Raw genomic sequence first — 25,276 nt, forward strand, 5'->3', positions numbered from 1 at the left:
GCGATGGGGTGGAAATGGCAACCAACACGGTTTTGTTTGTGGAGTGACAAGGAAGGAAAGAAAAGCATCTCGTTCATACTCGGTTATGTCTGAATTATTTCGGTTCCCAAACTTCTGGGTCATGTAAATGATACTACTCCTTCACAGAAGTGCCCCCAGAAAAACAAAGTACTTGTCTGAAATAAACACCTAATCGAGGGAAAGAACTTTGAAAGTTCAAAGACTTTTAAAAGGTCCATTGTCTGGGCTGCAACAGTGGAGAGTTTATGTCCAGAAAAATAGAGCACACATTGGCAGCCTCATTGTGGAACCAAAATTTTTTTTTACTAAAATAACAAAGCCTTATCATGTGTCTCATAAGATGGACCACTCTGGGCCTTTGGAATGCTCACCCCTCCAGAATGTTTGGCTAATAATATTTTTTGTACAGAATATGAAATCTTTTGAAATAGTCAGAACAATCATTCAACTACAGTTTTAGTCTAGAACTTCACGATCCGGGGGAGTTAGGCTAAAATAGCAACGCATCATCAACAGTTACTCTATGTGAATTAGGAAATAGTAGGAATGTTTGAATCAACGCCTGGAAGTGCATGGGAATCTCCAGAAACCTGGTGTTGATGGATTCTTGCCTTGCTGTGCTGAGGGGGGACCTTCTCAGTTTCCACCGTGGCTGATGCTGGTCTGACAGGCAACTGCTCCCCTGGAACTAACGGACAGGCCTGATGGTAAAAACTGAAACAGGGAACACAAGAACCATGCCCTGTTAGGTAAGGTGGGGTAAGCAGACAGCTTCTGAGAAGACAAAAGTACCTTCAGTTAGGTCTCGAACCCAGGACAAACAGCTGGGGTGCCTGTGGCTGGCACACCCGCCCCCTACCCTGAGCTTCTCCAGCCCAGGTACCGTGCTGGGCTGCCCCTCCCCCAGCTGCTTTCTGTATGTGACCTAGCCATTTTGGCTACACCAGCCTGGTTACCGGTCTGACCCTCTTGCACCTGGTTCCCCCCTCTTCCTCCCCACTCTCCTCCCAGGGCCCAACTCTTTGTCTGCTCAGGACACTCCCACAAGTCCCCAGCCTCCGACTGTGCCTGCACTCTCCCTTATACCTATAACAAAACCCTCCACCTTGGGAGCAGCTACGCCCTCCTTTCCATTTCTTGTTTTTTATTCACCTTTCACATAAATAAAGCAGAAAACCACCGAGGAGAACACATCCAGGTTCTAAAGGGAAAATCAAAATGAATCATTACTGACCTGCTGGTGCTTCACTAGTCCCATTTACCCTGAAACCGGCCTGTACCTACCACAGGACGGATTACCCCAATGGAAAGAATAAACGGGCTAACAGGACCGAGCACTTATTAAATGTCTCACAACTACTAAAAGTAAGGGAGGAGAAGGATTCTGGAAGTTTCACGCTGGAAACGGCGCTCTCATCTGGTAGCTTAGTCAGTACCAGATGCAATGCAACGAACAGCCAGGAAACGTCTCCCCACAGTGTAAACACTGAAGGCTTCTCGGGTCTCAGCCGCTCAACTCTCATAATGTAAAAACAGCCAAATGCAATATGTGAATGAAAAAGTACAGGTGTGAACTAATGGAACTAAACTATATATGTGTGTGTATATGGTATATGTATCTATATATAAGTATATGTGCATGTATATATACACATACATAGACATACATAATATGCAATATGTACACATATATACAATATATTCAATAGCCTCTAATTTTAGAGATACTTTAGGTTCACAACAATATACAGCAGAACATGCAGAGGTACCTCATATTCTCCCTATCTCCACACACAGTCTCCCAACTCTTCAGAATAGCACCTTTGTTCCAATAGATGAACATACACTGACACATCACTCCAGGTCCACAGTTCACAAACCAATCACTACTGGTCAACTTGAGCTCCACATCACATGCCACGATTTGTATGTTGGTATTTTTCAGCTACTTAAAACAATAGTTTCTTAGCACTTTGAGCTGCATAAAATCCAGTTGGTGGCCTGAGTTAGCCCAGTGGTTTTAATTTGGCCATTCATAGTTTACGTTGCAGTGGCTGAGAGAGCAGCAGTCAGGATGGGAATTCCATTTGCACACTGAGAGGTTCTATTATACCTGAAGGGGAAACAGTTGCAGTTTTACCCCTCATAATTCACTCCTTTTAAAGGAAACGAAATCAGAGAGCTGGGAACGTCATTTATAAAATGTTTGCCTGAGCAAGCTGTTATGGTACACGTTATGATCCTAGAACTCAGAGTCTGAGGCGAGGGGACCACAAATTTGAGGCCAGGCTACAGAGTGACCATTGTTTCAAGATAAAAAGTCTGTCCTTATATAGGAGGTCACGTTTTGAGATACAAGTCTACTTGGAGTAGTTAGGACAAAGGTAGAAAGTATTCTCCACCTACAGGAGGTGGTATAACGTCAGGATTCTCATAATGGGCCGTGGAACCAGATGGGCTGTGAAGCGTGTCTTTGGCCCTTGGGCAAAATGGTCAGTCTTCCAAGGAAGACCTCCATCTTCCTTGTTTAAGATGACAACCAAACTGGTATGGTCACGATAGTTTTGAGTATGGGGTGAAATCTCAGTGAACCTCAAAATTAAAGAAAAATACTAATGAATAAGAAGGCATTTTAATAGCACAATGCCTTCCTGTTTTGCACCCATAAAGAAGACACGCATTGCAATTCAGCTTTGTCGGGCATATGAGAATAAGAATCCAACTCCCCACACTTATTTCACCCGTTAGCAGTTTAACGCTGGCTGAGCATGCGGAAGGCTGCAGGCTACATCTCAGTAATGTGATTTTTAATCTTGCCAAAGATCACAACAGTTTTCCCAGAAGAATTTTAATCATGACCTTTAAGTTTGTTCTCTGCTTCCTCTTAAAATTTCAGCAGGTAACTCCTAAATGGGTTTTTTTTTTTGGTTTTTTTTTTTTTTTTTGCAAATGTTCCATCTATGCAATTTCGTGTTTGCATCTCTGTTATATTGACCAAGTCAAGCACAAAAATATTTAATAAGGTCACAGAAATCTAATAGAAATAAGTTTTCAGACATCTGAAATATAATCATATCCATTTTGTCTCTGTATGTGAAGATGCATATATATATATACATGTATATTTATATACATATATATGCATGCATACACGGGTATGTGTGTGTGTGTGTGTGTGTGAGAGAGAGAGAGAGAGAGAGAGAGAGAGAGAGAGCATGGATTGCAGAGGCCAGAGATTTTTTGAGATGAGGTCTCATCTTTTTACCTGGAACTTGCTGATCTAGTTGAGCTGGCCTGAAAGCCCCAGAGACCCACCTCAGCCTCCTCGGCACTGGAATTACCAGCATGGGCCACCACACATGGATTTGTGAGTCTGGGGACGGAAGTCAGGTTCCTGTGTTTGCTCAGCAAGTACTTTATCTACTAAGCCGTCTCCCCAGTCCCAGAGCTGCTCTTCTGAGAATAGAGGGATCTCCTCTGGTCATGGTGATTAATTATTTTATAATTATAATGAATTTATGGAATGGAAATAATTTCTTCACTTTTTGGTTTTGAAGAAATGTCTCCTTTTCTTTTTTTTTTTTTTTTTTCCTTTTTCTGTTTTTGAGACAGGGTCTTACTATGTTACTCTGTCCTGGAGCTCACTCTGTAGACCAGACTGATCTCAAACTTAAGAGATCCACCTGCCTCTACCTCCCCAGTGCTGGAATTAAATTATGCCAAGTTTGAGGGTTTTTTTTAAAAAAAGCAAAAACAAAAACGTTTTTTATCACAAGTCTCTAATATTAGCAGAAACTAGATTATTATTATATTCATGTCTTTGAAAGCCCACGTGACATGAAAGACTACATTACTGGGTGTTCCATTAATTGTTCACTGAACTCCGTGGGCCAGATGAGGGAAAGGGCTCTACTCGCATATCTGCCGTTATTCAGAGTTTGCAAGGAGCGAGTGATCACAGGCAAGCTCGTGCCCCAGTGGCGTTAACGTTGGGACAGATGACAGGAGATTACTTAAGTTACCACAGAAGGTCCTTCCCTTCCACTTGTGGAAAACTGGGTCAAAGCAGACCTTCTTTTAAAGGACTTGATTCCTTATTCCTGTATCTTTGTAACATGTGACACATTTATACATCTTAATAATATTTGAATAGTCAAAAGCAGAATTTCAAGAGTCTGACATCCAAGTTTGTAAACTCATGCAAAAGCATCAACATCCGCTGAAAAGAATCCATCATAGAGATGTGACCCGAACGCGCCCAGAATTATTTCCAGGACCTTCTTTGGACACCACATTCATGTGTATAATTCCATGTGATTGCAAACAATCTGCCCATACCCTCTCATATACATCAAACCACTTCTAGATGACCTGTAATAGCCAACACAAGTAAACTTTGTTACATTGTATTGCTTATGGGGCACTGACATGCGAAATCTGAACATATTCAGTACAGACGTAATTTTCTTTTCTATTCTAAGCTAGTTGAATTGGAATGATGTGGAATCCATTGATAACAGATCATATTATTCTGTCTTGCCTTAATCTCTTTTTATTTTATTTATTTTTTTGGTTTTTCGAGACAGGGTTTCTCTGTATGGCCCTGGCTGTCCTGGAACTCACTCTGTAAACTAAGCTGGCTTCGAACTCAGAAATCTGCCTGCCTCTGCCTCCCAAGTGCTGGAATTAAAGGAGTGTGCCACCACCGCCCGGCTTAATCTCTAAATTTAAGGAATTTTATAAATCGTAACTTTATCTAGAGAACTGTCTTTTTACAACAAACATAGGCTACATTTGAATCACTTCACCTTTTAATAGATGGATTACTTTGGGCAAATAATAAAAACCTCCAAGGCCCCAATTTTCTAACACACTGGCATTCTAATCTGTAATGTAAGAGGACCATGTGGTTTAGGGAAGTGTTATTTGGATCGGTATGGCAAACATCTAAGACGTAGCATGTGTTTGTCATCAAGCAAGTACTAACATTAGCTCTTATTGCATTTGATTGCTGTTGTTATTTGAACGTAGAAGGGATGGTTTTTGTAGCCTTCAAAAGACAGGCAGTCCCAGAAATGAAATTTTCCTGCCTGCCTGTGTCATCAACTAAGGTACGAACTCCATATCTGTGGAACTCTGCCTGCCTGCCTTCATCCAAACCAGAAAATTAATTTTAATTACAGGTTTCTGGCTCAAAGAACATTCAATAAGCTAAGGCTATAGAATATTCTTTCTTTCTTATGATTTCTTTACCCTAGTGCTATACTCTAAGCTCCTTTACACTTTTTTAGTGGAAATTTTCAAAAAGAAACATTAGCTATGATTAAACACTAGGGTTTTTCTTTTAAAATGAAAGTGCAAAACTCAAAGTTGTCAATCCTAGTCTGAAAAGCCCAACTTTAAGAAGTCCCCAAAGTTCAGAATTGACCTCAAAATCCTCTTCCCTTCCGATACAGCGCAGGTGAGAGCGAACCACCCAGTGGCGGTGGCAGAAAGCGCATTTCAGAGCAACCTTCGGTGGCTACGGCTCCAACCCGGAGTTGGGTCACCGGGCAGCAGACGCGGAGGCGGGCCCGCCCCTTGTCGCACGGTCCTACCCTGCAATTGGCCGCTGAGCCCTGCGCTCCAGCCAATACCTGGCTCGTTTGGAAGGCCGAGCCAATAGGCGACCGTGTTGCAACAGCTAAAGAAACGAGGGGCAGGCCGGAAGTCTATGGCTACCGAAAGAGGAAGTCGGTAGCCGGCGGTTTCCTCTCGGCCACTGGTTTCACATCCTACTGGAAATCCGCGAGGAGCCGCCAGGGCCTGCCCAGGGGCCGGTGGTCGGGGGCACAGATGGCTCCGCTCGGAGCGGGACGCTAGATGTCCCGTTTGTGAAGTCAGCCAGTCCCTGGCTCCCACATCACCGTGAAGTTAAACCCTAAATGCGGCTCTCAACTTTGCCTGATTGTTATGCGCGCTTAACGAATCACCCCCAGATTTTCGCAGGCAAGCCGGAACACAAATACAGAAAACCGCATTTGTAAGGGCATTGTCCTCTGGGATATGTTTTCCAGATCCTCAGCCAACATCTTTAGGCCTCACTTAACCTCTGGACCAGCTGCAGCATCCCTAGAATGGAGTGAGGGTCCCAGACTACCTCCTCATATGGAAGTGATAGAAGTATTAAGATTAACCTTTCCCGATGGAGATTTCATCCATTACTTATTCAGTCTTAGATACTGAAGTGGCTGATGTGATCTTAACGGTATTGCATATGACACACCTATAGAAGACAGAACTATATCTGTCTTATTTGGAAGGCTTTGAAAGGGCTAGAAGTAGGGGCTAGTGAGATCGTTTGGTGGTTGTTTGCTGCTCTTCCAGGGGGAGATTCGTTTCCCATCACCCCACAGCCTTTGCCAGTATCACCAACTCCAAAGCATCCTTTATGCTCTTCTATCTGCACGCCTGTGCGCGTGTACACACACACACACACACACACACACACACACGAGGGGGGGGCGGGGGGGGGGAAAGAGGTAGAGAGAGCTCAAGCAAGAGTCTACCCAGTCATGTTGACTTGAGGTGGCTTGGACTCAGCCTTCCATGCTCACAAGAGGAATAAGACAGTTAATGATGGAATGAACGTGGAATCCACAGTTTCCAGAGACGAGAAATCAAAAACTTGACATTTTTCTTGAAATCCAAATCTAGAAGTCTGGATCAAACCAGAGGTGATGGTTTCAGGGGTGTTAGTGGGGACTGTTAGGGCCATTAGAACAGACTGTTCTGAAACAGAAATGCAGTAGCGGAGCCCCCAGAGGAAACCCAGTTTAGGCCATAAGGTCAAATTATGAGAAATGAGCCAGTGAGAATATTGGGTAAAATAAAAGCACGTTATTCAACCAGTGAAGGAAAACACTGGCTGAGGGCTCTTGCCCTTCAGAGCCCACAATCACAGGCCTCGGGGCTGTCCTGTAGGTAGAGACTTAAGAAATCCCCGTAGGTCTTGGTATCAATGAAGTGGGACGACACTACGGGGTCTTTCTGCATGGCGGCCATCCAGAGCTGGAGTTTTGGAGTGTGGGCTACGCACCTGTGGGAAGACAAGACGAGAGCTGTGAGCCAAAGGGGCCAGACCTGCATCCCTCACACCCCATAGTCTCACCTACCACCACAGTCCAACACCCTAAGCTCTTGAAATGTGTCTTTAAACACAGCTCTTTAAAATGCAAGCCGTACACACTAAAAGGTTTTAGCTTGGAGCCACACTGGGGTCTTTGTTTCTCAGAAGAGGAGTCTTAGGGTGGTCAATCAGTCGGTAGAACTTCAAACTGAGAGACTGGCAGACAACAGCCTTAAATGCCCATTTTTCTATAGGAAACGTGAACAGAAGTAGCCCCAGATCGCCACAATTCCGAGGACATAGAAGTAAGCCAGGGTGGCCAACTGCAAACTCAAAGCATGAGTTCAAAAAGCAGTGCGGAGCTCTTACAAGTAGGCGGGAAATAAGAAAGGCTTCAACAAAGAGGGAAATCAAGAACATTATTTGGTTAATTAAATTTATACTCAGAGTGGGTACATCTAACTAAAACTATCTACACCCGTGTGGATCTTTAGCCAGCAGAGGGTAAATTTTAAGACACTGATGTCATAGACAGATGGCTTCTCCTCCCTAATTCTCATCCTAAATTATGCGCAAAAGATTCAAATGTCTTACTCATTGAGCTCCAATGCTTCCAGGCGTTGAAACCAAGGCCAGATAAGATAATCAATCATGGAGAGAGAATTCCCACCAAAGAAGGTTGTCTTCTTATTAGCCATAGCCTGAATGTTAAAGAAAGGAAAAATACGTGTATTTGTGCAGATAGAAAAAAACATCATAGCCGGGCGGTGGTGGCGCATGCCTGTAATCCCAGCACTCTGGGAGGCAGAGGCAGGTGGATTTCTGAGTTCGAGGCCAGCCTGGTCTACAGAGTAAGTTCCAGGACAGTCTGGGCTATACAGTGAAACCCTGTCTCAAGAAAAAACAAAAAAAAAAAAAAAAAAAACAAAACAAAACAAAAAAAATCACTAAAAACAACACAGGTGAGTTAGAGAATGTCTAAGTCTCCTTTTATCCTGATATAGGGTTTTTATCCTGATAAGTTGGGTTTTAATATGATTTAAAACCCTCCATAGCCCAGCAATTCTAATTAGAAATCAGATAGATAGTATACCAGTGATTCTCAAACTTCTAACGCTGCGACCCTTTAATACAATTCCTGATGTTGTGGTGACCCCAACCAAAGTTATTTTCATTTCTACTTCACAACTGTAACTTTGTTATTATTATGAATCATAATGTAAATATTTGTTTTCCAATGGTCTTAGGTGACATCTGTAAAAGGGTCATTTGACCCCCAAAGGGGTCACAACCCACAGGTTGAAACTGCTCTAATATACAGATACGCTGGGAGTACAAAGGTCCTGATGCTCACAGACAGCAGTAGGATACCAGGAATGTATACACTCGGGGTTGTCTTTTCAAAGGAAAAGATGTATAACCTGTTCTGCCCAGAAGGCTGGGAGTGGAAGTAGCCTAGGTTACCCCCTCTGCCCCCCCTCCCCCGTGTCCTCTGATGGGGTAAGCCATACCCGGCTCCCCCAAAGCTCCCACGGCCAGGCCTGGGGGTAGCTAATAGTCCAGATGACCTTTGTGTTATCTGCATGGCCCAGGACTCCTCCACACTCCCACAACCAGGACCGAGGTGGCTGATAACCCAGATGACCTCTATCTATCTGTATGACCAAAACCACACCAGATCCTCCCCAGGCCTTTAAGATAATACATATAGCCTATCTCCAGAGCCCATCTTCACGGACGTGTACTTTGAGAGGAGTTTTACTGTAATTATGACTCTGTGCACAGAGGATTGCAGTGTGCTTAAAAATGCCTACAACAAGCTGCCCAGTGTCTGATTCTAGGTGTCTGAACCCACCACACCAGAGTCCTGTTGAACCAGATTTCCTTCTTGCCTCATGCAACTTGTTACTCTGCTGATAGCCTGGTGGTCAGAGATCCCCAAACTGATGGAATAGCTCAACTGTGAGCACGCTACCTGTCCAGAGTATAGTAAAGACGTTTTGATACAATCAAACCTTAGAATCCTGGACTGCAAACAGGAAAGAACAACACATAGTGTAAATGAATTTTATACCCCTCAAGTAGAGTGCGAGAAGCCATTAAAGCCTGCACATCACAAAGTCAACACTTACATAAAGTAGAAAACAACCGAAACTTAGCACTTGGCTCTTAATACAGACGCTTGGTACTTGATGTGTTAGTTTTTTTAAAAAGCTGTTAAGTTGTACTTTCACGAACGGAATGCTTCTCTGCGTGAGGTTTTTAGTTGAAAATATAGTTAAAACATCCTAGGAGCAGACAGCATTGATGATTAAATGGGTGACAATTATTCAAACAACCCTAAGGCCCAAATGGGAGGTTTCTGAAACGTGAGCTGAATTGATAGAAGGTTTCACTGAAGAAGGAAACCAGGAGTATTATTAGGTCAATTAAACCTGTAGGTTAATTAAACCTGAAGGAGATAGGGCACATATGACTAAAATTCATTATCTACTTATGTCACAGTCAAAGATTTTAAAAGACCAGAATCAAACCAACTTTCCCATTACAAACAGCTTCTGGGTTTCCCTGGAGATCCGTATAATATTATGCACTGTGGATGGATTGTTCATGTTTTTCTGATTATCTTCTCTCTGCTAAAATAAGAATCCAATTCCAGCTTCCAGACTGTCCACAGAAAAGCAGAAATTAGCAAATCTGATTTAAGAACAAATATATAACTCACAAAAAATTACCAGTAAAGAAACAACTATATACGCTACTGTAGGCACAAATCAAAACGTCCCATTAAAGGGAAGTTATTTTAGGGGATTAGGAAATTCATGATACCAGACCCAAATAAAGATATCAGAATGCTAAATTATGGGTCAACCCCATGAGCACATAAAGAGAAATCCTTTATTAAGTCTATAATACCCGTGAAAGTCCACTGAGACCAAGCTGCCATCCCGGTGACACTGAGACAGTTCAGTACCAGAAAAATCTATCTGTAAAACCACTTCAGGGAATCATAAAGTTGGCCTGGCGTGAGTCACAGGATTTTCAGGCTAGAGTCTGTGGCTTCTCAGGGGCTCGTATGCCTCTCAGTTCCTGAGAAACTTAAGCACTCCCTCGGGCAGTGAAGCGTCCAGGCCTCTCTGTGGTTCTCTGTTTGTTCCCTTGGTAGTCAAGGAAGCTTGGCAGGACAATTGCTCTCAGACGTTGATCTTGCGTGCCCTGAATAGCTTGCAAACGTCACTGTATCCTGGCAACTATAACTATATTGATCCTGGAAATTGCCATTATATTCTGTTTTCTGATAAAGGTATAAAAAGTCTGATTGCTCCCAATAAAAATTGACACAGCTTAAGTTTTGCTCTGGACCCTCCATCTGGCTTGGTTTAATTCAGGTCGCCATATCAGGTGACCTTGGCCTGGTAAGCAGGCAGGGACACTTAGAGACCACAAGCATCACGCTAAAGGGAACTGGTTCTGTGAACTTTTCGTCAATGTAACAGACACCAGGAACACTGAGCATTCACAGTGTAAGAATTAGCAGATTAAGACTGGAGAGATGCACGGCTCAGAGTTTACTGGCATGAACTGCTTCTCTAGACAACTGGGGTTTGGTTCCCAGCAAGCACAAGAGGTGGCTTAGAAAGGCCTACAACTCCAGATCCAAGAGATCCAACACCTAGAACCACACCCCCCTCACCATCCCCTCACATACACATAAAAATAAAATCTTAAAAATAGTAACTTAAGCCGGGCAGTGGTGGTGCACGCCTGTAATCCTAGCACTCTGGGAGGCAGAGGCAGGTGGATTTCTGAGTTCAAGGCCAGCCTGGTCTACAGAGTGAGTTCCAGGACAGCCAGGGCTACACAGAGAAACCCTGTCTCGAAAAAACAAAAAACAAACAAACAAACAAACAAACAAAAAAGCAACTTAGTAACAAGAACGGAGTGAGAAAAAAAATAACCTGGAACAAACTCCATGCTTAGGATGGAGTGCTAGGACACTTCCCCATAGCAGGGAGCACCTCTGCTTCTCCATGGCTACGTGGGAAGCTCAAGACTGTGAAGAAGGACAGGCAGGTCTCCCCAAAAGGAAAGACACATCTGCCTTCCTGGAAGATTTTGTAGTGGGAAGTCTTTATTACAGCAGCAGCAGGGAAAAACAATATGATAGCATGTACTGTCTGATTACAACTAGGTTAAATTATTAAGCATATGAACATAGGCTGAAAACAATAGAAAATGGGAACAAGTGCTGTGGAAACGTAGGTGCTATTTTCCATTGTTATTTTAATGCTGATGTGCTGAGTACTTCAAGCCCATAAGCCACGTGTAGTCAGGCATGCCAGCAACACTAGTGTTCACGTGGCTGAGGCCGGAGGATCTGGAGTTTAAGGCCAGTAGGGGCTCAAAAGTGGATTTGAGGCTAGCTTAGAACACCTGTCTCAAAAAAAACTAAATAAAACTAGTCAATAATGGTACTTTTAGGTGTCTTGATTTATATCCCGCGTAACATAGCATACAGAAAACGGCTGTGATTTATTTTTGATGGGATACTATTTCTAATTGTCAGACGGTGATTTGGAGGGTGAACTTGCGAAGGCACGAGGGGAAGCCAAGAGAAACGCGTACCTCCTCTAGCTTGGTGAGCTCTCTCTTCAGCTCTTCCTTGATGCCTGGACGGTCTTCCTTTCTCTTTGCCCTAATAAAGCTTCCAACCAAAGGCGGCACCTGCAGGGAGAGTGAGTGCTTAGTTTATCAGGGTGAGACTAATGCCCTGCCCTGCCAACACACACACAAACAACACAGTAGACCCCTCCAGAGTGCTGTGGAGAGACAAGTGCAGACCAGGTGGCCCTGTTTACAGAAACCATGGCCTGATAGTTCAGACCTCTTTTGTAGACTAAGATGTGGGGCTGCTTCAGATCTTGAAATTTGCAGATAATGGAACCCACGTTAGCAAGTTTGAGCTAGAAACCTCATAAATGGACACTGAGTGGCCTAGAATTAAACAAATGGGCCTGGAACTCTGGGAATTTTCTAAAATCACACTGAGAACTAGACTAACCGAGGAGGTAAAAGCTGCTGCCAGTGCCAGCAAGTCCTAACAGGTTTTACTGCCCCACCTGCGGAAATGACTCGACATATTTGCCCTCTCCCAGAATTTAATCTTGCAGCCACTGCCTCCACCTCTATAACAAAAGACACCATCACCTCCAGCTTCAACCACATGAGTACTGGCATTATGGGCATGCCCTGACCACACTGAAGCGTGTGTGTGTGTGTGTGTGTGTGTGTGTGTGTGTTGAGGAGGATCTATATGCACTGGAGTATGTGGGTGCAACAGATCCATGTATGTGCACGCGGGGTCAGAGTGGAACATCAATGACTTTCTCCATCACTAGTCACCTTACAGCCACAACAGAGTTTGACACTGCTAGGAACCACATGTCAGAGCCTTCTCTAGGCCATCATGTTAGATCTGTCCACAGGCAAACTAACACACTAGAAGTAAAACAAGGGAGCTGCCCCAAAGTGCACAGTATGACGTGCCCGGAGCTCATCACACACACAGGCAGCGAGCTAGCAGCCGGGGAAGCTCAGGCCTCACGTTCTTAGGGCAGCGAGGCCAGAAAGGCAGGCAGCGCTGAGGGCAGAGGGCCAACAGCCTTGATGAGGAGAGGCTCGTGGGGAACAGAGCTGGAGTTCTGGACAGTCTGGGCATGTTTCAGGAAGGCAGCAGGTCCAAGCATAACTATCAAAAATGCCTAACCCTGCTAAGAAAAGGAGAATGTGGGGCAGACTTAAAACATTAGGGGTGGGGTCAGGAGAAGAAGCCAAGAGGGCTGACAAAGACAAGCAGGGAGCAGAGCGTGGTGGGCATGGAGCAGAGCGTGGTGGGCATGGAGCAGAGCATGGTGGGCAGGGAGTAGAGCATGGTGGGCATGGAGCAGAGCATGGTGGGCATGGAGCAGAGCATGGTGGGCATGGAGCAGAGCATGGTGGGCAGGGAGCAGAGCATGGTGGGCATGGAGCAGAGCATGGTGGGCAGGGAGCAGAGCATGGTGGGCATGGAGCAGAGCGTAGTGGGCAGGGAGCAGAGCATGGTGGGCAGGGAGTAGAGCGTGGTGGGCATGGAGCAGAGCATGGTGGGCATGGAGCAGAGCGTGGTGGGCAGGGAGCAGAGCGTGGTGGGCATGGAGCAGAGCGTGGTGGGCATGGAGCAGAGCGTGGTGGGCATGGTGAATGTAGTAGAGTCTCCATCAGGTCCCCAGGCCCTGACCCATCACAAAGGCAGCACTGAGTTAGCCTAAAACAAAACAAGGGTTTGGGTGGTTTGTTTGTTTGTTTGTTTGTTTGTTTGTTTGTTTCAAACAAGCTGGAAACACAAACCTTAGAGAATAACTCCAAGGTCATCTTCTGGCAAGCTTTCTCGTACGGGTCTTCTGGAAATAACTTCTTCTCCGGGTATGCCTCATCCAGGTACTCACAAGTGATGACAGACTCGGTGACCAAGTGACCCTGACTGTTCTCCAGAACCGGCACCAGCCCAGAGGGGTTCTTCTTAAAGAACCACTCAGGCTTGTTCTTCAGGTTGATATTGATGATTTCGTGCCTGAAAGACACAACGCTACTGAAGAGAGCAAGGCAGTCTCTGTCTCCCTGAATTATAGTGGACCGATTCCACCATCTACTGAGTGAATGCACCTTGGATCCAGGAGGAGAATTCTGACCACACTGCACCTGCAGTTGAAGGCCCTGGTTCAGATGCCCGCCTGCAGGGGTCGGGGGTGTGTGGGTGGGGGAGCCAATGCTCGCTCTTCTGTTTATCTGATTTGTTTCACTTAGCAGCTCCATGATCCATCTTTGTCACACAAAGAGAAGACTAGACAGACAGCCCAGTCGTTAAGGGCACTTGCTGCTTTTGCAGAGGATTTGGGTTGAGTTCCCAGGACCCGCATCACAACTATAATTCCAGTTCCTGGGAATCCAATGCCCTCTTTTGTTCTGTGGGACCCTGCAAGCACATAAACTCATGCACATGTGCACACACGTGCACATAAAAATAATTTTTAAAAAGTATACAAAAAAATAAAAAAGAAAGAATGAATTCATTGGAGCCAGGCTAAATCAGGATTGTAACTGCGTATGCCATGAATCCTGCAGAGACTGTAAGAAAGGAAAATGTTCTAATCCTTAAATCGATGTCTGTATTACTCAAATTAGGCGCAATGTCCACTAGGAGAGACCACTCAAAAGTAAGCCATCCCAGCACGTCTGATTTCCTGTGCCCTCACCCAAAACAGATCAGATTTAGTTTATGTATTTCAATGCATGTTCCTTCTCAAGAACAAATAGCCAGTGCAAACACTGAAGTGTGTGTGTGTGTGTGTGTGTGTGTGTGTGCGTGCGCGCCCGCGCACTCGCATTGTGCCCTGAATCCAGCAGTGCTGTGTGTTCTTGGACTCTCTCATTGTATGTTTTTACAATTCAGTTTGAGTGTCTTTGTTATAGTGAAAGTTCTGACTAATACAGAAAAATTGCTTTGGGAAAAAAACTAAAAATATTTTCTTGTGTTTAAAACCAAATCTCCCATCCAAATGAAATTAAAATCGTTACAAAGTAACAGTTAATTTTCAACGACTTCCTTATGTTACATTTTAACATTTAGGAAAAAGAACTGCCTGCCTAGCCAATTCTCCTCACAGACTAAAAGTCGTTTACAAATTTTAACTATATGTCTGAATGTTTTCTTAAGGTTGAGCTTCCAAATAGCAGGTGTCTAATAGTTCAAAAAATTCCCCCAAGACATTGGAAGGAAAATGGTCCAACAACGAACATAGTATCGGAAAAGCCAAAGAGACTGGCCAACTGTAGATAACCGGTAGGTCAATGGCTCTGCAAAGAGACTTGACTCAAACACTTCCCTGTGTTCACAACCCAAATGGCCGTGCATATGACTCAGAACTCTGCTAGGCGGGTGACCTTTGTGCAACGCGAAGCAAGCCTCTAGTTCACCAAGAAAGGCAGGACCCGAGCTGTGACTGCCGCCCCAGTGTTCGACAATCTTGTGTAAACCACTAACCTCGCCCAGAAAACAGGGGGTTTTTTGAGCCACGTACTGCTTAACCAAGCTGCCCTAGAGCCCTGGAGTCCGTGACAAATCTCCCCTTGAAAAGAGCTTGCAACTGAAGTCTCCATCAAAAGACTGAGACTATTTCCCCTAGAACACAAAGCCGACGCCCTGAGGGTATGAAGCAGAGTCACCAGCCCCGCTCGCCCCGCTCGCCCCGCTCGCCCCGCTCGCCCCGCTCGCCCCGCTCGCCCCGCCAATCGTCGCCCTGGTCCTCACTGGATTCCCTTGGCCTTCAGGACCATCAGCGTCCTCTGAGCGAAGGGGCAAAACCTCATGCTGTAGACGCGGATCTGACCCTCCGGGACCGGGCCGGGAGGTGAGCTTCCTGCAGGAGAGAGAAGGCGGTCACGGCCCCTATCGCACGGGGATCCGGAACATCCCGGATCCCCGCAGCCTCTCCGCCACCGGCAGCCTTACCCTTCCCCAGGCTCCTGGCTGATGCTCCGGACATCGCTGCGCTGTGCAGGCCGAGAGGCACACGGGTACTGCTCCCTTTTGCGGGCGACTCGGGAAGCACGTGGCCACGTTGTGCTCGGTGTCCCAGAATTCAACCCCGCCCAGCCCGCGCCTTCTGGCCGGGAGCCGCCCCCACGCTTAAAGGGAAAACATTTGCCACCGCGATCCTAAAGCTGTGTGACCGAAACCGATGGGCTCCCACGTTCGCTGAGGCCGTAGTGCAAGGAGGAACAATACCAGAGACATACACCCCGCCTCCACACAAGAGGACCGGTGGTTTCTTGTGTCACGTGATGGTCACCTGGAGCGACCCAAAGCAGAGATGCTCAGAGCCACCCCATCCCTCCAGGCAGAAGGTCTCCTGTCTACCTTCACACAGGACTCTACCTCTGACCTCCATGCCTCCCAACGCCCACTCCACTGGCGTGCCTGGGTAATCCAAATTGTACCGACCCCGGGTTCGACCCTTGGTGCTAGGAGCCTCTGAGCCCTATTCTCAACTCTAGCTCTGCCCCAAGATTTCCCTGGAGGTGGTCTAACCACCCAGACAGTCTTTTCTTCTGTCAGGGCTAGCTTACTATAAGACTAGCTTACTATTAGTCACCAACCCCTACTGTCACCCACTGAGGCACATTTCGGCATATAGAAAAGAGCATACATCTGGATGTTATTAGCCTCGGAATTCGATTGTCCTTTCAAAATTCCATCCATAAAACCTGTGTTTGGAAGCCTAGAAAGAGCACAGCTGATTTAAGCCCAGTGGGCTGAGGGAATTTAGTCTTTTAAGTCTATAGGAAAAAAAAATCTGGCCAGAGGGTATGCAAAAACTGCTGTCTTCTTAATTAGGACTGAGGAGAGTTTGCACAGCAGGATTCACATAGCTAGTGCTAGTAATTCCAATGCTGTTTATGAAAGAATACGCCTGGGTTTCTGTTTCCAACTCTGTTACTGGAGCAGCAGAGCCAACCTTGGAGCCAGCTCCAGTTTTGATCCTGGCTTCTCCTTGTGCTCACTAGAACTATGCAACAAAGAGCTAAAGAGACTTAAATGACTGATACATCTGACAATCTTGGCCAGAAAATGGCAGCACCCAGCAGGTGGGGCTTCCCATCTGGATGGACTGGCAAACATGAACTCTTCAAATAAGAAAAATATACGTCAGGGCTGGAGAGATGGCTCAGTGGTTAAGAGCTGCCTGCTTTTCCAGAGGTCCTGAGTTCAATTCCCAGCAACCACCTGGTGGCTCACAAACATCTGTAATGAGATCTGATGCCCTCTTCCGCTGTGTCTGAAGACAGCTACAGTGTACTTACAAATAAATAAATAATAAATCTTAAAAAAAAAAAAGAAAAAAGAAAAAATACAGTTACAGAAAACCACTGTGCTACATTATTGGCGATCTTTATAGTAGAGATCATGTCGAAGTCCTAGCAGCTGAGAACACAGCAGCACTCAAACATCTAAACATATATCTCTATTGGCCACAGTAAAAATGCCACAATATATATGTTTTGTAGCTGTAACTTTCAATCATTAGCCTGAAGAGATTAATCAGAAATGACTATATTGCAAGAAGATGAAAAAATTAAAAACCCTATTGACAAGAAATAGTTTTTTACTGTCTGTAATGCCTACCTTCACTGCCCAGGTGTATCCACCTGATTCAGCAACCTCCTGTAACTTTTCAGGAGAGCAATGGGTAATTTTATACTGGCCAATTTATAATCTATACTGACAGGATCAAGTTCAGGTTGTTGAAGGTCTTATCAACTGCCTCACAGATGATGTTCTAATAAAAACTTTTATTTTTATAAGTTACGAATAGCTGAAATATCTATTAGCTTTTATAACATCTCATTTTAGATATCAGAGAATGCTCCAGTAGTTCCCATAAACCGGAAGACACCTCGCATTCCTGGAATAAAAGAACCTGGAAGATAGATCATCTTATGAGAAGATCATTCCCAAACAAGAACCACCATCTTGAGGGAACCAAATTGTCCACACAAGTGATAAAGACTTCTTCAAGGTCATCTTGTAGAAACAGACTGAGGCTCTGTTCAACCAAACCTGACCAAGCCACAGCCGGGCTGGCATTGTTTAATAGAGCATGCCTCTTACCACTCTCCCAAATTCTTGCTCTATTTAAATCTAAAGCCTTGTGAGCACCCTGAAGGAAGAAACACTTAAATGGCCATTTTGATTAAAACCTTTTCATACTTTTTTTTTTTTTGGTTTTTTGGATTTGGTTTTTTCGAGACAGGGTTTCTCTGTATAGCCCTGGCTGTCCTGGAGCTCACTCTGTAGACCAGGCTGGCCTCGAATCAGAAATCCACCTGCCTCTGCCTCCCAAAGTGCTGGGATTACAGGCGTGCGCCCCCACAGCCCGGCGACCTTTTCATACATTTTTACAATTACATTCACTACTTTCTTTGGGTCAGAGTTGGGGCTCTACCCTGAGGCTTTGGTTCCATAAACTTTTCTGTTTTATTTCATTAATTCTGTAGCTGCCCATAGCAGGGAAAACAGACTTTATCAAAGAATTTCCATGGAAAGATACTGACTAAATGGTTGAATGAACAAGCTAGAAAGTCCCAGAGTCTGGTCAGTGAAAAAAAAAAAATATACTCACATATATATGTAACTATATAATTACATGCACACACACACACATATATGTATGTGTGTATACACATATATACGTAACTATATAAATACATGCACACACACATATAGATGATGGCTCAGCTGTTAAGAGCACTGACTGCTCTTCCAGAGGTCCTGAGTTCAAATCCCAGCAACCACATCGTGGCTCACAACCATCTGTAATGAGATCTGATACCCTCTTCTGGTGTGTCTGAAGACAGCTATAGTGTACATATTTATAGTAATAAATAAATCTTTGGGCTGGAGTGAGCAAGGTTAACTGGAGTGAGTGGGGCTGACCGGAGCAAGCAGAGGTCCTAAATTCAATTCTCAGCAACCACATGAAGGCTCACAACCATCTGTACAGCTACAGGGTACTCATATACATAAAATAAATAAATAAATCTTTTTTTTAAAGCCACTCAGGGACAAATCGTGCATAAATAAAGGGGCTTAAGTTAAATGAAGAGGAAAATGACTTAGTTGGGTTTATTCATATAATGGACAACTAATAGACGTTCGTAGACTTCAGACCTAGGTATCAACTCAAATACATCTGGAAGCATAACTGGTCATAAAGGAAGGGCAATAGTAAACATGCTGTGACTGCACATTGCCTTTCAGATGTCCAGAGTGAAAGGCATTGGCAACTGCAGCACACGCGTATGCGGCAGAGCTAAAAAACCAAGAAAAACTATCAACAGCTCTACTGGCTGGTTCTGTGTGTCAACTCAACACAGGCTGGAGTTATCACAGAGAAAAAGCTTCAAATGCCTCCATGAGATCCAGCTGTGGGGCGTTTTCTCAATTAGTGATCAAGTGGGGGAGGGCCCCTTGTGGGTGGTGCCATCCCTGGGCTGGTGGTCTTGGGTTCTATAAGAGAGCAGGCTGAGCAAGCCAGGAGAAGCAAGCCAGTAAGAAACATCCCTCCATGGCCTCTGCATCAGCTCCTGCTCCTGACCTGCTTGAGTTCCAGTCCTGACTTCCTTTGGTAATGAACAGCAGTGTGGAAGCTATAAGCTGAATAAACCCTTTCCTCGCCAACTTGCTTCTTGGTCGTGATGTTCGTGCAGGAATAGAAACCCTGACTAAGACAACAGCTTTTAGGAGAGTGAGTCCCTGCAACAAGAAGGAAAGGAATGGGGGAGGGCCAGTTTGTGTTGTCCAAGGGATGAGTCAAGGGTTTTGGCCACTTTTTGTTCAGCTGGAAGATGGCTTCTAGCCAACGGACCTGCTGTGACACAGGATGAAGTGTGTATGTGTGGAGGGGGGAAGTGGAGAAACAAGGGAACTTCCTGTGCAATATTTTACTATGTAGTTCAGAAAAAAATAAGAACGTGATTTCTTTTTCGTTTTCTTTTTGAGACAGCGTCTCTCTACATAGTCCTGTCTATACTAGAACTCACTTCCTAGCCCAGCCCGGGCACCACCTCACAGAGATCCACCTGTCTCTGCCTCCCAGAGTGTTGGGATAGAGGTGCACACTGAGCCCATCTAAGACACTGGCACCTTTCCCTGCCATTACTGAGGCCCATGACCTACCACCACGTCTGAGGAAAGCATTGCTGCTAGAAGTGTGATGGATGCCCCCAAGAGGTGCAGAGGACCAACATCATCCATGGAGGCCCAGCTAAAGCTGCCAAAGCCATAGATAAGCGCCACGCCCATCTGCCCATCTGCATGCTTGCATCCAAGCTGGTGCAGGCATTTATGCTGAGCACCAAATCAACTTAATTAAGGTTAATGGCAACAGGAAACTAGGGGAATGGGTAACCCCCCCCCCGCCCCCGTCAGCCTGGCGGAGAGGGAAAGCCATGTAAAATGGTTGGTCGCAGCTGGGTAGTGGCTGAGGGTTACAGCAGAGAATCGCAGGCCAAGGACGTTACCAAAGAGTACTTCACAGGCAAGTAATGGATACACAAAAGTGTTGGCTCATGGGGTAAAAAAAAGAATACAAACCTTCTACTGCTAAAAGGCAACTGTCAGCAGAGGGGTGGTGGCACACACTTAATTCCAGCACTTAGGAAGCAGAGGCAGGCGGAGGATCTCCCTGAGTTCAAGGCCAGCCTGATCTACAGAGCTAATTCCAAGATAGTCAGGGTTACAAAGAAAAGCCTTATCTTTAAAAAATAGAAAAGCTTATGTCTAAAAGATGAAGTAGAACTATATATGCAACTATAAAAACATCTTCAAATGCATCATTAAATGAAAATGTCGAAGATCAGTATGTAAGAGATAATCCTGTCCACTGTCCACTGTGAAAGGTCTTCATTCCTAATTGAGTGCAGTCTCAATTGTGCCATTCCATGGATGAGAAACTGAGAGGTCAGAGGTCAAGTGACTTATTCAAAATTAAAAAGGGCAGAGCTAATTTTTCCAACTAAAACCGCTACAGTATCGTATCTGTTCTAAGAGTCACATTTCTTCACAGCTTAAAACTTCCCAAACCAGGGATATATCTTAAAATTGCTGTAGGCTGGGTGGCCCCCACTCCTGTTTGAATGTCTAGGATGAATGCCTATGCCTTGGAGTTAAATCCCCAGAGAGTAAAACAGCACTTTTGCTGTGTCCTTAAACTAAGTTTTTATCGGCACAGCGGGTAGGGCTCAGGGGTGACAGATCCTGAAGACTGCAGGCAAGATTTGAAATGGAATTCAGAAGAGCTGGGTTCGAAACCGGCAGGTTGCCATGCGCCATTTCCTTTTTTAGGCTCGGCAGAGTAAAACAGGATAAAAATCTACTCCTAAATAAGTTGGATTACGAAAAGTTTGGCTGAGGGCCCTGCCAGAGCCTTACAAATACAGAAGCAGATGCTCACAGCCAACCACTGGACTGAGCGCTGCGTCCCCAATGGAGGAGTTAGAGAAAGGACTAAAGGAGCTGAAAGGGTTTGCAACCCCATAGGAAGAACAACAATATCAACCACCCAGACCCCCCTCCCCCCAGAGCTCCCAGGGACTAAGCCGTCAACCAAGGACTCCAGCTGCATATGTTGCAGAGGAGGGCCTTGTCCCGCATCAATGGGAGGAGAAGTCCTTGGTCCTTCGAAGGGTCAATAGATGCCCCAGTGTAGGGGAATTGAGGCCTGGGAGATGGGAGGGGGTGGGTAGAGGAACACCCTCATAGAAGTAGAGGGAGGGAGGATGGGATAGGGGCTATCTGGGAGGGAGGGAAACTGGGAAAGAGGATAACATTTGAAATGTAAATAAAGAACATATCCAATAAATTTTTTTTTTAAAAAAGTGATTTCAATAAGTGCAAAGAAAAGGCTCTCCGATTCTGTCATAATGAAATTGACAAATGGTTCCCCCTCCAGTTCACCTTAGATTTAATTCAAGATGGTCTCCTTCCTCACTGCCCCCCTCCTAATGTTCTTGCATCTTTTAAGAAAACTCTGCTTATTTGAAGACTAAGAACAAACAGAAGCTCCACCTGCCAAATTTCTGCTTTCCATTTGAACTGATTATGAAACGGGGCCACACATCCGTATTAAACGTTTTATGTACAAGTCCACTTTGATTTGTTTGAGACAGACTCCTGCCGTGTAACCAAGGCTGGCCTTGATTTTACAACCCTCCTGCTCCAAATCCCCACGTTGCTAAAGGTTCTTTTTGCACGGTTTCGTCTAATCTTCACAAAAGCACCATGAATGCATCCAGGGAAACATCATCTGGAAAAAAAAAATGCCACAGGAACTGTAGAGATAATGTTATTGGTCTTCTCAGTTATCACAACCTACTGTGAGTCAGAGGGAAGTACCTTGAGCTCAGAGTTGGAGAGCCCAATTCTCTAAATCCCAGGATCCGAGGAGATCATCTGAAGGCTGATACAGTCGCTACTCTATCCGTGTACTTTCGTTCTGTTGACCCAAGCTTTTGTCAGTACACCATGGTGCTTATTCTCAACTCAATGGTAGGAAAGCCACAGAGCATTCGCCTGTTTAGGGAAGAACTCTTCTCTAGTCCAGAGAAACTCAGAAACATGAAAGACCCAAGAAGACGAAGCATCCGCAGAAAGTCAGATCTGATGATTAAGAAATAGAGAGAGAGAAGGTATTGATAGGCATGACTGTCCTTAAGCTTTTATGAGACCTTAAGACAAATTGGGATAAATAGGGAGCCCAGTAAGAGGGAAAAAAAGAAAAAGAAAAGAACCAAACCTCTGAGGTTTTGACTGGTTACCCACTAAACTCTTGCTGTCAATAGCAGCACTATCACAAGATAGTAGAGTAGGTACCCAGGCCAGAACGTTGATACCCTATGTGCTCCTACTGACTAAACCAAGGTGAAGCCAGTGGGGGTTCAGTTGGCTACACAAACGGTAAACAAAGAACAGGAAGTGTTAGCAAGGAACCCATCCCCTGAAACTTCCTCAGCCATTGTCCAGAATCAACTCCAAAGCCAGACACTTTGTCAGAGCAGAATCACCGCATTCCTTTGGGACTGACTCAAAATCCACTGCTTTTGAGGTCATGCCACTAAGCAATACATTATTAGATTCTCTCCAGGCTTGCTTTAAAATAACACTTTTGATGTGTGCTGTAATGGTTGCCCTGGTTACTCTGCAGAAACTCGAAAGCTTTTGCTCAAATCACTGACACTTTCCTAGAGCACGCACAGCTACCTGGCGGGCACTGAGAATGAGAGAAAAGTCCTGATGTCTTCACATTATGTCTGTTCCATTGCAACCACTGAGTAGGCACTGCTTAGCTCTGCCTGTAGTCTGGCTGATCATCTGAAAATGCTTTGTTCAAGACTACAGTATAGAGTGAAATTGCTATATTGCCTGTCAGAGCAAATATGTACTTTTTCCTCCTCCAGTCTGGAGTATCTCAGTGTCTGCCATCCATCAGCCTATTACAAGGCTCAAAGAAAACCAGAAGTCCAGGGTATTTATGCAGCATACTGACATTTTAAATACTCTGACTCCATATTTTCTCGACTAGGAGAGTGTGGTGTTTGAATATGCTTGGCCCATGGGAAGTGGGATGATTAGGAGGCCTTGATGGAGTGGGTGTAGCCTTGTTGGAGTGGGTGTGGCCTTGTTGGAGTGGGTGTGGCCTTGTTGGAGGAAGTCTGTTGCTGTCTGGGTGGGCTTTTGTCCACTCCCGGTTGCATGTGGAAGAGCGTCTCCTTCTGTATGTCTTCAGATCAATATATAGAACTCAGCTCCTTTTCCAGCACCATAGCTGGCTGGACACTGTCATCCTTCCCACCATGTTGATAATGGTTCTCTCTGAACCTGTAAGCCAGCCCAAATTAAATATTGTCCTTTATAAGAGTTGTATTGGTTATAGTGCCTCTTCACAGCAATGAAACCCTAAAGAGGGTTTTTGTTTTGTTTTGTTTTGTTTTACATTGTTTTGTTTGCCCTTTCCCATGACTATCTATAGACATCTTTGGCTATTCACCACAATGGAAGTGCTCCTGTCAGAGATGCAGTTCACCTTTCTGCAGTGAGTAGGGCCCACCACCCCAGTCCAGTCCAAAAGGCCACGTGTGCAGAGGTTTAATCATTGCTACGTTAGTCTGACCCACCATCACCCAAGCTGTTCATCAATAAAACATTCTTCTCCAATCATAGGTCACTCTATGTCCTGGTGATGTCAGCAGCAGGAGACTCAGACAAGTTCTCTGTCAAAAGTCCCTATTTATACAACAGAGTAGATCTTAACCTGACTCCTCTGGATTCTACCAAGGAAGAAATTTTGCATTTTGTGCCAAGTGACTCAGCCAGTGCCTGAATGTATGGGAGGTGTTCAAATGCTTTTGAAGGAAATCAAGGAGAAAAGGCAGTATAAAAGAAAAGTGAAGAAAACATTAGAGTCAAAAATGGAGAGACTTGTATCGATTAATGCACGTTTAAGCAAAGACAGTACACCAGGCCAGGAGGGTCTTGTGCGCATGCTTACTTGATAACAGCTACTGTAGTAACTGTAGATTACAACCTCGTGTAGAGGCTGCTGTGACCTCATACAGAAGCTACTCCCACAGGAGTCCAGCTCTTGTCTGTCAAACCTCAGACCGTGACTGCCAGGTTTCAGCCTGCTCTAAGTTACTCCATATTGCACAGAACAGTTGCTCACAGGCTGTGCTTTGTCCTGAATGACTCCGTATTATAAAATAATTCCAATTCTGAGACTGAATTACTGTCTTTTTCTTGTCTGTGAAATATCGACCGTGAGACACAGACTGATAAATTATTCACACCAACTATTACCATCTATAAATGGAACAAATTAAATCAGGGATAAATGGACACATGGGTATGTCCAAACCACATCAGATAAACCTAAGCAATGACTGGTCCGTCTCTTGGATCATGTAAAAGATGGGCACTCATCGTTGGGTTAGGAGGCATCAGATCACCATAGGATTGGCAGCAAGGAACTTCCACAGCAGCAAGGAACTTCCAGCTCTGTCCGTGGGATCTCAGCTCTGTATCCCCTTCCTGACCCGGTCCACTCAAGATGCCATTTGTTGAAACCTAATGAGTTTTGCTTGGCTCTCTGTGCTGTCCAAAGCCCTGTGTCAGAACAGGTCAGTGCCTGGGTTCCTCTGTTGGTAACTTTTTAAACTTTGCTGCAGTGACTCTGTTTGCCTCTACACCAGTTCCGCTCTCGCCTTCAGTGAGACTGTTGGGAGGCGAGCTGTGCACAGGTAGCCTGGTCCTGGTCAAGCACAGGACCAGGAAGGAGTTCGATAATCCCCCCTGAGCCCCCCGGCTCCTGTGTCAGTTACAGCCAACACAGCACCCCAACCCCCAGCCCCCCACTCACCCCCACCCCCCACTCTCCCCCACCCCCCCCTACCGTGCACAGGATAGGTGTGTGGCTAAGAACTACTCCATTGTCTGAGAACTTCTGTCATAAGAGCTGTAACACTTGGGAAGAGGTCTGCTCTCCCGAAACACCA

The 25,276-nt window shown here is 45.2% G+C and overlaps 1 protein-coding gene and 1 long non-coding RNA gene across 2 annotated transcripts; both read right to left on the reverse strand.

Annotated features, from left to right (window-relative positions):
- Positions 1-633: 633 nt before the first annotated feature.
- On the reverse strand, positions 634-5,679 carry LOC127686088 (uncharacterized). The gene is made up of 3 exons (XR_007977987.1): positions 5,450-5,679; positions 1,174-1,222; positions 634-735 (listed from the first exon to the last, which is right to left on the reverse strand). It is a non-coding gene; the product is annotated as an uncharacterized LOC127686088 (long non-coding RNA).
- Positions 5,680-6,663: 984 nt separating this feature from the next.
- On the reverse strand, positions 6,664-15,942 carry Gsto1 (glutathione S-transferase omega 1). The gene is made up of 6 exons (XM_052184104.1): positions 15,678-15,942; positions 15,477-15,585; positions 13,517-13,739; positions 11,756-11,854; positions 7,724-7,830; positions 6,664-7,099 (listed from the first exon to the last, which is right to left on the reverse strand). Exons 1-6 carry the CDS (start codon positions 15,709-15,711, stop codon positions 6,946-6,948), a joined length of 726 nt encoding a protein of 241 aa, XP_052040064.1. The 5' UTR covers positions 15,712-15,942; the 3' UTR covers positions 6,664-6,945.
- Positions 15,943-25,276: the final 9,334 nt, after the last annotated feature.

Source organism: Apodemus sylvaticus, chromosome 1 (genome assembly GCF_947179515.1).
Source record: "Apodemus sylvaticus chromosome 1, mApoSyl1.1, whole genome shotgun sequence".
In the NCBI taxonomy this organism is placed as follows: Eukaryota; Metazoa; Chordata; class Mammalia; order Rodentia; family Muridae; genus Apodemus; species Apodemus sylvaticus.

What these genes read in the sequence shown, in the direction of transcription:
- Gsto1 (XM_052184104.1), bottom strand. Translation starts at nt 15,711, where the DNA reads ATGTCCGGAGCATCAGCCAGGAGCCTGGGGAAGG. An exon ending in CCTTGGAGTTATTCTCTAAG is followed by an intron (nt 11,855 to 13,516) that starts GTTTGTGTTTCC and finishes CTCTCCCTGCAG; the next exon opens with GTGCCGCCTTTGGTTGGAAG. An exon ending in AGCTCACCAAGCTAGAGGAG is followed by an intron (nt 7,831 to 11,755) that starts GTACGCGTTTCT and finishes TTTAACATTCAG; the next exon opens with GCTATGGCTAATAAGAAGAC.